At 37.9% G+C, this 13859-nt stretch overlaps 1 protein-coding gene across 2 annotated transcripts; it reads left to right on the top strand.

Annotated features, from left to right (window-relative positions):
* Nucleotides 1-1115: 1115 nt before the first annotated feature.
* LOC311296029 (uncharacterized protein) lies at nt 1116-11749 on the top strand. 2 transcript variants are annotated; one of them, XM_084417667.1, is made up of 3 exons: nt 1116-3607; nt 4501-4634; nt 8765-11749. In XM_084417667.1, exons 2-3 carry the CDS (start codon nt 4580-4582, stop codon nt 10300-10302), a joined length of 1593 nt encoding a protein of 530 aa, XP_084273793.1. In that variant the 5' UTR covers nt 1116-3607; nt 4501-4579; the 3' UTR covers nt 10303-11749. The 2 variants fall into 2 exon arrangements, with proteins under 2 accessions (XP_084273793.1, XP_084273794.1); XM_084417668.1 differs by having other exon boundaries at nt 4481-4634.
* The last annotated feature ends 2110 nt before the right edge of the window (nt 11750-13859 follow it).

The raw sequence follows: 13859 nt of genomic DNA, 5'->3' as shown, positions 1-13859 counted from the left end.
GCGCTCCGCCGCTTTCAGGCGTTCAGAGCAGCTTTTTGTTTCGTTTGGTGGGCGCACCAAGGGTCTCGCCGCCTCGAAACACACTCTGTCCAGATGGATAGTCGATGCTATCGCAGCTGCTTACGCATCTAAAAACCTGCAGTGCCCCTTGGGCATTCGGGCACACTCCACCAGAGGCATGGCCTCATCGTGGGCGTGGTCCAGTGGGATTCCCATTCATGACATTTGTGCAGCGGCAGGCTGGGCCTCCCCCTCCACATTTGTTAGGTTTTACAACCTGGAAGTTCCCGCCTTGCAGGCCAAAGTGCTATCAGTCTAAGTCTCGCGTAAGCCAGCCCACTATCTGTGCGCGGGCTACGTTGCTGATTTAGCTCTACTGGTTGAGCTGCATTATATGGAAGTGTTAGTTGGACCGGCTGTGCCGCTCCCTGCCCCATATTACGTGCTTGTGTACTGTGGTATCTTGGCCGCCCAGCTCCGCTTCGCGTTCCCTGGGCTCCCCACGGGACTCATTCAGGATGCTGGGCGCGCGCACGGCGTTGACAAAGGTGTTCCCGCAGCGTAAGCTAGCTTACGCAATACGAGAGAACCTCTCGTAAGAGAACGTACTCGGTTACTAACGTAACCTCGGTTCTCTCTAGAGAGGGAACGAGTATTGCGTAACCCGCCGTGCTCTCGCCACGAGCTCGTTTTCGCTTCATGCGACAGAAACCAGCGAAGCAGCCTCTGTTCCTTGCTTATATACGCTAAGCCACACCCCTATGACGGGCTGTGACGCACTAAGCGCGCCAAGCGCGCTCATTGGACGTGACGTCACGCGCAAGGCTCAGCCATAGGCTGCTGCAGTTGCCGCAGAGCAGCCAATGGGCACGCGACTCGCTTGCCCTAGGTCTGCAGGCTGCCGCACTGCGTTGACAAGTTTTATAAAAATTAGGATAATTTTTGGCTTCAGTATCTCGTGAAAGGAGACTTTCCCGCAGCGTAAGCTAGCTTACGCAATACTCGTTCCCTCTCTAGAGAGAACCGAGGTTACGTTAGTAACCGAGTACGTTTTAAAATCAAACATTTTAAAAGAGAACAATACATCACAGTAGTTTAAACCAATGAGCATTAAGCTGTGTCCAGTGGCGGTTCTAGAGGGGGGCCAGGGGGGGCCAGTGCCCCTGTGACAACAAGCTTGGACCCCCTTGTGGCCCCCCTAAATGTGGAGTGTGAAATAATTTTTACAAAACAATTTTTTGCTATCGTTGTTTTCCACATCCGTTATTAGACAGTGGCAACACGGAACACAAATGTAACCCTAGAGGGACTGCTTAAATCGGATCTGCAGGTTTTTTTTCTATTCAGAATTTGGTGGACGTTTTGCGCGAATATTATAGCCTAGTTCAAGCAAAGAAGGAAATATAGAGGTGAGTAAAGTTGTTAATAGGCTATGTTCTATTTGTATTAAATGCATTACAGAAGTGTAACGTTGTAACCTGGCCGTTTGTTAGTTTGTGGCAGTTTGAAAAAGGATAAAATATATGAACAGGGATGCAAACAGCTCGCTTTTCTGCGCCTCTTTTTCACGTCAGTTTGGGTGACTTGGGTCTGATCTGATTATAATTTCACAGAGTCATCTGAAGCCATTCCATAGCTTAATGTGAGGGACAGAAGTCTATTTACATCATTAGATTAAAGTGTATGGAAACTCGTTTTCCCTCCTCTGCGCTTTCAATCATTCTCCATTCAGTATTCAAACAGCGCGCGCGCCTCGTCCGGTTACAGCAGGATGCACGGTAAAACTCTCTCCAATATGATATATTCACATTATAATGCATGATCTGTAGATAAAAGGCTGTGGATTTGCATAAAATGACTTTATTTTGTGTATTTGTATTTTATGTTTGTTGCTGTTTTTAAACGACTCGCTACCGTGTGCCTGTTCACACCATATGAATCGGCATCAAACGCACAATAACTGGAATTTAAAACTGTGAAGAAACAAATTATCAATAAACTGTTGTACAGATATACACTAGGATTTGTGCGCTCGGCTTTTCTTCGCTTTGTGCCGTGAACTTTTAAATGCGCACTTGTGACTCCACGTTGCTTTGAGCACATCATTCTGCACGCGCGATGCGAATATGCGCTTTGTGCTCTGTTTTGAAGCATGTTTTTTCCTATATTTTTTATACCTAGCCTGCACAATACATTTAAAATAAGCATAATTTAATTGTATATTATATTTTGTATGCACTAAAGCTGGTGAAAACCTATCTCAGGTCCACAATGTCAGATGACAGATTAAGCAATTTAGGTGTTCTAAGTATTGAGTCAAGGAGGGCAAAGGCCTTAAATCTAGGTGAATTTGCTGATCTTTTTGCAAAAAAAAAGAAAAGAAAAATAAACCCCACAAATCGTAGAATACAGTTATTGTGACTGATTCTGAATATGCAATGCAAATGTAAAAATATAATGGAAATGCAAATACATTGTTGAATGATTGTAAACATGGTATTTTGCCTGCTAATGCCTACAGTGCAGTGCAGAAAATAATATGACAACAATAAGGTCTAAATGTAACTGGCCCCTCTAACAGTACAACTGGCCCCAGCTTGGCCCCCCCAGTTGAAATGGTCTAGAACCGCCACTGGCTGTGTCGTCAGCAAGTCGTTTCCCATCGTGCTTTTGATCAGCGCAGTCAGTGGAGAGCAACTGCGCTCGACTGCAGAATCCGACACGTCTGCCTTGCGCTCGCGAGAGATTTTTGACATATGACATCAGAGCAAGGTGGAATGCACTCGGACACATTTCTAACCGGCATGCATCTCGCGCTGATCACCGGTGATCGGTTCTGCGCTGATTTTGCTCATCTCAAACAAGCCTATTCTTTTTATAAAGCCACGAGAACCTAATGTATCTCCGTGATTAGGCCGAACAGGTGTGCTCAATGTCAAGACGTTGCTCAACGAAAGTGGGCGTGTCTTCCCATTTGAGGTATATGCAACCATTAAAAATGAAAAACTTCTAACGAGCCAAAACAAATATTAGAGAGACTCATCCTGTCACACCAATAACCCTTAATTGATCCTACAGGTTGGTGTAATGTATGTAATTTAGGCAAACGTAGGCTGAGTGTCCCTTTTCACATTTTTCCAGGTTTCTCAGAAGCGGAAGTCGTCATTGGGTAAACATATATAGTGGTGAATGAGAGACTACATTATTTGTATGCTCCCATTTGCTTAAATAGCAAAAAAAACTCCACAATAGTGTTTTCACAACTTTAAAAAAGAAGAAAAAAAATAGAGAAAGATTGATAAAGGCAGTCAGAAGAGAGAAAGATGTCAATATTACCCCGTCTCTCCCACAGCCGCTGTATAAGAAACACCCCCACAGCAGCGCTAACTATTGTTTTTTATTTATTTGATGCAAAGGTAATATGATAAAAAAGTATACTGTTAGAAATGTACATACCTTTTTTGTAGAAAAAATATAAAAAACTGGGTCCATGGTCCACCCGGGCTATAGGTGGCGGTAATAATGCACATGATGTCTGCTATCCGCCATAAAACAAGAAGAAGACGTCGCCACTATCGCCATCACAGCGTTAGCCTTTTGAGATAAGGTAAGCAGTTCACGGTGCTTCGTGTGTTTATACAATTATATAAAAAACGCGCAGCTTGTTATAGCAACATTTTACAGTGTATTTTCTGTAAGTTTTTCATCTGCTACAGAGCTATTTGTGCGTCTTTTCTGGCGTCTGCTGACTGACATAAACATAGCCTAGCAGGCAACGATGTAGGGAACCAGTGTTAAATTAATTATGACCTGAGAGATTATCGTGTGTTTTTGTATGTTCGTCTGTATGATTGTTTCCATGTTTGGAGCAATAATGGCATTTACTGATATGTCACTTGATCAAAAGTCAAAGTATGATCTTGTGAGGGTAGCCATTAGGAATAGGTATTTTCTTTTGTTTGTTATTTTTAACATTAATATCTATTTCTGACACGAAGAGGCTTTTCAGCAGCTGTTACTTTAAATCCATCGCAAGAGGGAAGTCTGAATATGGAGAAAGTTTTACATTGTAAACATAAAAATGTTGCTTTGTCATGCTCTTTCATTGTATTTAAAGAGCCGTTTCTGTCCCTAGAAAAAAACATCAGCAAGTTGATTGTATGATTTTTATTTTTTATGACTATGCAATGACTAGCTGAAGTCATAAACTATATTTAGGTTCATTGGACATATACTGCTCTATAGAAGTTATTATAACTGTGGTTAATTAAAAAAGGAGTGTCACAATTAACAGCTGCTCAAAAGCATCTTCAGTATAATGACTCACAGACAAAATATAGATATGTAGAATATGTGAACTTGTTAAAACTAATTAAATAACTATATTTCGATAGTTTGTTAGATAAACACAAACACTGTGCTTTAAGTGTGTGAATTAATAAAAGCATCAATTTGATAAGTGATTTGTTTTTGATTTTAGCTAATCTGCTTCTCCCACAGCGATTCACCAGTAAATGCTGGAATATTCCCACCAGCCTACAAGTGAAGACGGTAGAGTTTGTTAAAGAAAATTGAAAACATGAATGATCCAGAGTTCTGCAGAATAAAGGAGGAAGATACTGAAGAACAAATAGGTTGGTGTTTATTTTTGATTCTTCAGTAATGTTATAATACTTATAGTTCATCAGATTCAGTGATTGCAGTCAGAAAACATAAGAGCTGTGAAATAACTTAACCCTTTCACACATAATTTTAAAATATTCTAGCTGAGTATCTTATTATTTCCATATCGACGCATCATGCTTGTCACGTGACACACCGCAGACACAATAGAGCTGTATGTCTGATGTATTGCTTTTAATTTTTCCTTTTTTGTTCAAAATATTCACAATCTTGTAAACTAGATTTTGAAACATCTGATATTCCAATTGCCGAATACCTGTAAGTGAATGTTTTGTTGTTTAAATACCTTTTATAATGGTCATGTTAATTCTATCATACGTGATGGGCGCCGCCATGTTAATTCAGAGAATCGGATCTGTCAAATTTACAACACATAAGTTAATCTACTTCTCCCGAAATACATGAAAGTAAGTGGCCGGTGAACTGGGAGAAGAATAGGGTAAACTTTACAGTTACCTACGCAAAGTTTATCTGATATGAATAAAACATGTTGTCAAATTACAGTTGAACAGTTTGTTATTGCCGCTTGCATAGACATCACTGTGTATTCCTTGATTAAATCAAAGTACTCAATTTTATAAAATCCTCAATTGCACTTTCCCCTTATCGAGTAACGGACAAAATACCGGAAGTGGTGAATTCCACGGACCAGAATCCATGAACCGCATTATTAGACCGTTTTCTAAGGCTGCACAATGTACTAAAACCGTTTAAAAACCATACTATAGCATAGTGCTATTGTGAGATCACAAAGGCTGCGATTCAGTTAAATAAATATATTCTCCTGTGTGTTCAATATACATATGCGCTTTAATTATTTACATGCGTGTAGGTTACGTGCGTCTCAGAGTCTTGCGTCTTACTGTAAGACACACTGTGATGATGAGCGTCAGCCTAGTACTATTCTGTATTTACTTGGTGTTTGTGTTGATCTCGTGATGAGTTTATTATTTGTTGCATGTTTACGATGTATATGTGTTTATGGACAACAGCAACTTGTTAATGTTATGGAATTTTTTTGGCTGTTTATTGTTAAATAGTAGCTATGTAAGGATAATAGATAGCCATTGTATGTTTTTAATTATTTCTTTATTTGGTAATTTTGCATACTATAGCACATGTTAGATCTCACCTGTCTGATCCAGTGTTTTGGGCGTGGGCTTTGGTAATGTGTGTTAGTGTGTTTACACAGATACACACGGGAGCGTTCAAAAGCAGGCGTCTGTCAGTGGATCCCTAATATATCCACTGATAGACGGATCCGCTGATAGACGCCTGCCTTCAAACCAGGGATGGAAATTAACTTTTTTGTCCACAGGCCACTGTGGCTGGTGTATTTTTAAAAATCTACCAGCCACTTAATGTTTTTACCAGCCACTTTCTTGTTTTTAACATACAATGTGTAACTGCATGTGAAAATTAATACTACAAGATCTACAGCAGTTTATTTAATCTCAAGTCTCAATGAAATACTGACATTTCATCTTTCTTTCTTATACACACACCAGGCATGGCGTTATGGGTGCGTTAGTAGGCCCACCCACTTTTCAACAGGCCCACCCAAAACTTTTCTTAAAAAAAAAAAAAAAAGTTTAATATATTCAAATTTTGTCAAGAACTATAAAAAATCGTCAATAAGCTCATAAAGTTTAAAATTGTTTAAAAAGCTGGTTATGTCTATTTTGATGTTTCTGCGCAAATTCAGCAGACGGGTTTGTTCCGATCAGAGCATGTGAGTGGAGAGCGCATTTCTGAATATTCCGCTCCGCTCGTTCATTCCGCAGGGTCGCTCGCTCAACCCAGAATGGCCTGAGCCTGGTTCGAAAATATGTGGAATAGGGCTGCCTCCGAAAGATGAAGTTGACGATGCAGATTCGCCATGAGCGCCAGAGAGAAATGGACATTTCATATGGATTTCACAATCAGAGAGCCTATTTCGTTTGAATATTTTCGTTTGAAAGTAGACATTTCAAGCTTTCTATAATAGATAGCTTATATTTCTAAAATCTGTGAGGCACAAGCTGAGTTTCGGCGCCCTTCAGTTCACGTGCAATGCAAGTGATCATGCCGGCGTCTTATTACATTGTCTGCTATACATTTTCTTATTATTTATTAAATACAGGCAATTGGTTGATAAAACATTGAGGAAAATTAAGATACAATTTATACAAAACGAAAATATTTTAAAAAGAGTCTTTCTACAAAACAAAACTCAATGAAGTGGTCAAAATCATGTCTTACATGTCATGTCTCCAGACATATTTGTGCATCTCATGATGTATCACATCTTTCTCAGCGACCAGTGCCGTTGCTAGGAGGGCGCCAGCGCCTCTGCGAGTGGATGATAGCCCTGAAGACGCCTGGCAATGGTATACCTTTAGTGGTAGTATACTTTTAGTTAAGTTATACCTCAAGAGTTTTCGTAGCGCACTAAGAGACAACGGCAGGTATGATGCGTAATGGAGATTACAAAGCGCTCTTTTTTTTGGTCAGAACCACGGAGAGCAATCGCGGATAGGTCCGTCCTATGCACCGACACTTTTTACAATGCAACAAAATATTTAAAGAGCATCAAGCTATTTAAATCTATATTATACGCACAGATAATATAACAGTATATTAGTCAGTAATTTTTATTAGGTTAAACAGTGATTGAATATGTGAAATCCTGGCGCTGTGCCTGACACACACAATCTTCTGAAGCGTGGTGACGACATACCGAGCAGAACTTGTCTCGTCGTAAACTAACCAATCGCGGGACTCCCCATTGTCTGCTTTTCTCCATCGTTCTTTAAAAAAAAAAAACGTTTTTTGACCTTCGCCTCTTTGTCCACTGGCTCCTCCTGAGCTGTTTTCTCTGCAGACCTCTTAACGCCTGCAATGTAACGCCACATTTTTTTGAAGGTGTGCCTCCTCTAAAAGTGTCCGCCGTCCATGTGAAACAGTATGTTATTTTTATTTACCCGCCACGGTGGCCGGTAGGTGAAGCGAGTTTACCCGCCACAACACAAAATCACCCGCATTTGGCTGGTGGCGGGTGCTAATTTCCATCCCTGCTTCAAACGCTCCTGTGTGTATCTGTGTAAGCGCTCTCTGAAGACATGTTTTTGAAGCGTTGATCATTATAGCCAATCACAGACATATGTTTAGCGTGTGAACACAATGGCCAAACAGAGACATAAATGTTGAACGTGTGAATGCAATGGCCAATCAGAGGTGTTAAAAACCTGATAAACAGCGCTCAATACCGAATTGGTGCCAAAGTTGGTATTTTTGCCAACACTAGTGCGCATAGCCAGAACTTGCCTTATGTACAGTCATACAATTTTACAAATTAGAGAGAGACCTGAGTGCTATGATGTGTTAAATGTTTTATTTTTTCTAAGTATGTTGTGCTTTTTTTGTATTATGATGATTATGTAAGTTGTTGTCATCTCTTGAAAATATTTCATCTTCCTGTTTATGTACATGACATCATTACGCATAGATTGATGCGACATTTCCCAACCCGACCATTCAATTATAAATTATTATAAACTTAGTATGTTTCGAACACTGTTTTTTGTGTACTTTGTCAATAATTGATTGATTGATTGATTTATTAATTGATTTGTTTATTTTAAATTAGGGCTGCACCGATACCACTTTTTCTAGAATTAGTCCGATACCAATACTTAAGTTTTTGGTACTTGCCGATACCAGGGACCAATCCCTGCATTTCATTGCATTTGTAATTAATTTTGGGTAGAGACAAATTAGTTTAGCAAATATATTTTTTATTTAGTTATTCAGCCTAATTATGCCTGTTGAAATGTATTGGAGAAACTTCTGTTACTTTCATGGTTCATTCTATTGCTCTATCATATATATATTATCTTTCATTTAATAGCATATCACATATTTAGAAATACTCAACGATAAGGATTTTTTTCTGCTGGCCCCGTTAGATGCTAGTGAAACATCACAATTTTCAGGTACAGAAATTGAATAAAGTAATATAATGTAACAACACTGCATAGTCTTCACTGTATAAAGCATGGGCGTCGGAAGGAAATCTAATTTTTTTTTACTTTCATTTTAGACCTGATAGAAGAGAACAAGGAGGTTGAAGAACTGATTGAAGGGGGGGATAAACATCATATCAAAACTGAAGAAACATCCGTGAGTCCCTCATTGAACAGAGAAGACAAAACAAGTTTCACTTGCCCACAGTGTGGAAAGAGTTTTTCATGCGAGCAAAATCTTAATCTTCACATAAAATTTCATCGTGGAGGGAAGCCGTATGCATGTGATCAGTGTGATAAAATATTCACAATAAAAGGAAATCTTGACGAACACAGGAAAATCCACTGTGCAGAGAAGCCGTACATATGTGATCACTGTGGGAAGAATTTTGCACAACAAAAAATCCTTGATGAGCACAGGAAAATACACACTTTAGCGAAGCCGTTCTCATGTGATCAATGTGGGAGGAGTTTCCCATATCAAGGAAACCTTAACGATCACATGAGGATCCACACTGGAGAGAAGCCCTATTCATGTGATCAGTGTGGGAAGAGTTTTGCACAAAAAGGAAACCTTAACTTGCACATAAAAACCCACAGTGGAGAGAAGCCGTACAAATGTGATCAATGTGGGAAGAGTTTCACGCATAAAGGAAACCTTAATGTACACATGAAAATCCACACTGGAGTGATGCTGTACACCTATGATCAGGCTACAAATAGTTTCACTCAAATAGGAAACCTTAACGTACACATGACAAACCATACTAAAGAGAAGCCATTCATATGTGATCAGTGTGGGAAGAGTTTCACACATAAAGGAAACCTTAATGTACACATGAAAATCCACACTGGGGAGAAGCCGTACACATGTGTTCAGTGTGGGAAGAGTTTCAGACATAAAGGAAACCTCAACGAACACATGAAAAGCCACACTGGAGTGAAGCCCTACACATGTGACCAGTGTGGGAAGAGTTTCGCACATAAAGCAACCCTTAACGAACATATGTCAATCCACACTGGCGTGAAGCCACATGCATGTGATCGGTGTGGGATGAGTTACGCACGAAAAGGAGCCCTTAAGGATCACATGAAAATCCACACTGGAGAGAATCTACACACATGTGATCAGTGTGGAAAGAGTTTCATAAAGTCAGGTGTTTATAAAGTACATCTGCTTAGTCATTCTAGAGAACGAGTATATAATTGTGACCAATGTAGTAAAACATTTTTTAGGCCAGATTTCCTAAGGGACCACCGGAAAGTACATACAAAGGAGAGGCCTTGCGTCTGTTACTTGTGTGGAAAGGGTTTTCGTAATATGACTGCATTAAAAATACACCAGAAACGACACAGTGGTGTGAAGGATCACGTTTGCGCCGAGTGTGGGAAGCGTTTTTTTACAGATGGTGCTCTGAAAGTGCACCAGACAGTTCACACTACTGAAACCCCTTACAAGTGTTCACACTGCGACAAGAGATTCAAGAGGTCAGAATATCGGAGAATACATGAGAAGATCCACAGTGGAGAGAAGCCGTATCACTGCCATCCATGTGGAAAGAGTTTCACTCATTTATCTACTCTAATCGGACATAAAAAGAAAATGCATGCCTAAAATTACAATAAGAAGTTAGATTTCTTATGCTGTACTTCCAGGTGTGATGCTGTGTAGTCCTGCATCAACATAATTTTTGATAAAATCAATTATCAAAAAATATCGCAGTGATTAATCGACTGTTAGTTGATTATTTCACAGATTAATCAGTAGCCTTTGATTGATTATTCAGCTTTTGCAGTTAGTTAAAATATTTAGTTATACCCTTTCTAGCTAATAGATAAAACGAGGAAATCCCTTCATGTTTTGAGAATGTCTAAACCTCAAGTAAACTGAATGTCTTTCTGGTTTTCTGTCCTCCTCAGACATCAACTGCTGAAGGATCTAAGCAACCCGTGTGTGTTACTTTACAGTTTTTCACAATTACTAAGACACTAAACCCCATTCTCTGAACCAAATTCACAATGGCCTAAACCAATTTGTTGAATAAATTCCTCTTTCTGCAAAACCCTGAACAAGTTCAGGCAGTTAGACACTATTTGCAAATCTCATGCACTCTTTTTGCAAAACTCTTAACATACTCACTCACTAAAATACATTGGACTGTTGCATTTGTTGCAAAACGCAGGCGGGAAAAAGTCAAACCAACTAAAACAGTTGTACAAAATATAAGGCAGATCTGTTGTTTTGAACAATGGATGGAAACAATCTGAGAGGAAGAGGTGAAAGAATACATGTAATAGATGGATGAGGACTAGAAAGAACAAGAGTGTTGTCAAGGCTGAATCCGTCAGTCCAGAGGATTTTTCCCTTTGCTTGGAAAGAGACAACATTGTGGACAGAATCAATAAAATACTATACCTGCAGTACATTATACAATATATTCACCTTACTCCATTCTTTTTACATAATTTCAAAATTAGTTTACTATATGCAATATACTTTTTTTTTTTTTTTTCTGTGACATGTTATGGATGCTGTGTTCTCAATTTCTTTGATATAGTGTCTAATGAATAATCTGTAGTGTTTATATTACGATTGACGTGTGTATGATTTTGAGTACAGGTAAAATGGTTTTGAAGAAATTGTAAAAAAAAAAAAAAAAAAAAGCAACCCCGTACATCTGTTTTTATACTATTACGTTTTATAATAATTAATATTCAGTCATTTATGTTATTGTCATTTGATTTAGCTTTTAATCATATTATCATTCATTTTCATTTTATGTTTTTATATATTTTTATTACCTTTTTATTTCCTTGCTCTTGCAATGCATGCTGTTGTTGTTTAATCTTATGATTGTGTGGATAAGAAATTCAAGGTGTTTAACGTCACAGGACGATGTTGTGAAGCAGTCATTTCCCATCGTTTTTGCTTTGGTATGACGACACCTGTCGGAATTGTATGAAGTCTTAGAATTGATACATTGACATTTAGAAGAAGTCTGAGCATTGAAGCATATGCAACTAAGATTATTCAATAAACTTTGCTCTTTTTATTCTCATCACTTCGTCTCCTGCTTTTGCTTTTCCCTGGCTTTCTCAGTCAAACTCTCAGGCTGATAGAAAACTGTTAATAAATGTTATGGGTACCAGACAAGACTTTCTGTTGACAAATTTTACTGGTTTTGGACACCAGACAAAATACATGGACAGACATGGATATCTTCTGGCAGGAATTTGGAGCTAATATTTAATGTCTAGATCTATCCAATCTAACACTGCTTTGTATTGCAATGCATGAGTGCAGCAATATAACGTTTTTTTTACATATTTGCTCTCAAACAAAACTGCTTCACCACTTGTCACCATGATGGTAACTATCCTAAAACCATCATTAACAGAAATGATTCTAAATTAACGTAACAAAACAATCACAACTAAATCTCCCACTTAACATTAATCTTGCACACACAAAAAAACATACATTTTTGCATTTACTCTCACTTTCGAGTGCCATGGGCAAAGCATGCTTGGAAATAGAAATCACAGCCATTTCAGTTAAGCTTAAGTTCGTCTAAATTAAAATAAATAATTTCATAAAACTCAAAACAATGAAACAGTTTAGTTTAATTAAAATATATCAGTTCTGTGAACTAGCACTGAAAGTGCAACTACTCTAATTTGACTGAACTAATTAGTTTAAGTTTGTCCTACTCAAACCAATTCATTATTTTGACTGGTAGGGTTTACGGAGTATGAAATAACAGTAAAGGACTGTGGCAGAGTTAAAATAGATCACAAATTTCATTTTTATTTCTTTTATTTTACTTATTTTAGTGCCAGTTGTAATGTCTAGTTTTGGTTTTTGGTTCATGTTTCATGTCAGGCATGTTTCTTGTCTTGTCACGCGATTCTCTTGTGATTCTGCCATGTGCTTCCCTAGTCTCATATGTCATGTTGTCATTGGGTATTGTCTAATCATGTTCACAGGTGTGTCTTGTTTAGTCCATGTGTGTATTTAAGCCCTCATGTTTGCTGTGCATCTTTGTTTTGTATTGATGTTGTAACCCAAGATTTCAGTTCATGTTTAAGTTTTAGTTTTTGGTTTCAAGTCATGTCAAGTCTTTGTTTTGTATTTACTTATTTTGGATTATCAATAAACTGCACATGGGTTCTCCAAGCTTGCCTCCAATGGACTAAAATTAGTAATTTGACAATTAAATTTTTTTTTGTAATAATTGATGTAAAATTGTATATTGTGGCTTTATATGTGATCATATGTGTCATTATATTATTAACACTTTACTAAAATCAAGCTCAAATGAAGTTAGGAAGTTTTTGTCCATCATTTGTTTTTTCATCATTAGAATGGCTGCATCTGAGGCAGTCAGTCCATTGTCATGTTTGCATCAACTTAAATGTTATTAAGATTATTGTAGCGGTAGCTATGTGGGTGCTTGTTTTTTTCTTTTTTTTCTTTTTCTTTTCTCATTTAGCTAAAATTTTACATTCTCTGCTCCTCAAATGCATAAAAGATTTTTATATATAAAGTGTTTCATAGGTAAAGAAAACTGTACTTATTCAAAGAACCAGGTCTAGTGTAATTTCCTTTTAGAGAAGAGCATTGTCATATTATTGTAAAAGCAAAAAAAAAAAAAAAAAAACTTTTTTGGGGGGGTAAAGACAAAATGTCCTTATGGATGAACAAGTATTTTATTGTTTTTGTCTTTGTAAACAACATTTGGAGCAGAATGAATAATGTCCATTTTCGCTACGCTGTGATGTCAACATGGCACTAACTCTTGAGTTGAGTCTTAATGTAAGCAGTTCACTATGTTTCGGATATTTACACAATCATAAAAGTTTGTATTAGTATTATGGAGTAATTTCTGTATTGTTACACGATGTCTATGTAAGACCTGAATGATTTTCTGTGTTATTTAAATGTTGATGGATATTATTCTTTCGTTGTTTGCAGTGATAATGTTACAGGCAATGCATACTGTCAGTAGTGCTGCTGCGATTTTAATGTCTGCCTTTATTTCTCTTTGGACGTTTAGGCTATACCTTTGCAATCTAAACTTGTAGTTATACATTTTAAATTGTGTATATCAATACAATTTTGTCTCAGATTGTGACTGAGATTAACAGAATTAACTCTATTGCATCTCAATA

The sequence above is a fragment of the Rutilus rutilus genome (genome assembly GCF_951802725.1).
Source record: "Rutilus rutilus genome assembly, chromosome: 8".
Taxonomy (NCBI): domain Eukaryota; kingdom Metazoa; phylum Chordata; class Actinopteri; order Cypriniformes; family Leuciscidae; genus Rutilus; species Rutilus rutilus.
The sequence above is the reverse complement of the archived record's forward strand: the minus strand, read 5'-3'. Positions and strand labels throughout refer to the sequence as shown.

Coding starts and splice junctions, on each gene's coding strand:
- LOC311296029 (XM_084417667.1), top strand. CDS start 4,580: ATGAATGATCCAGAGTTCTGCAGAATAAAGGAGGAAGATACTGAAGAA. Junction 4,635..8,764: donor AGATACTGAAGAACAAATAG/GTTGGTGTTTAT, acceptor CTTTCATTTTAG/ACCTGATAGAAGAGAACAAG.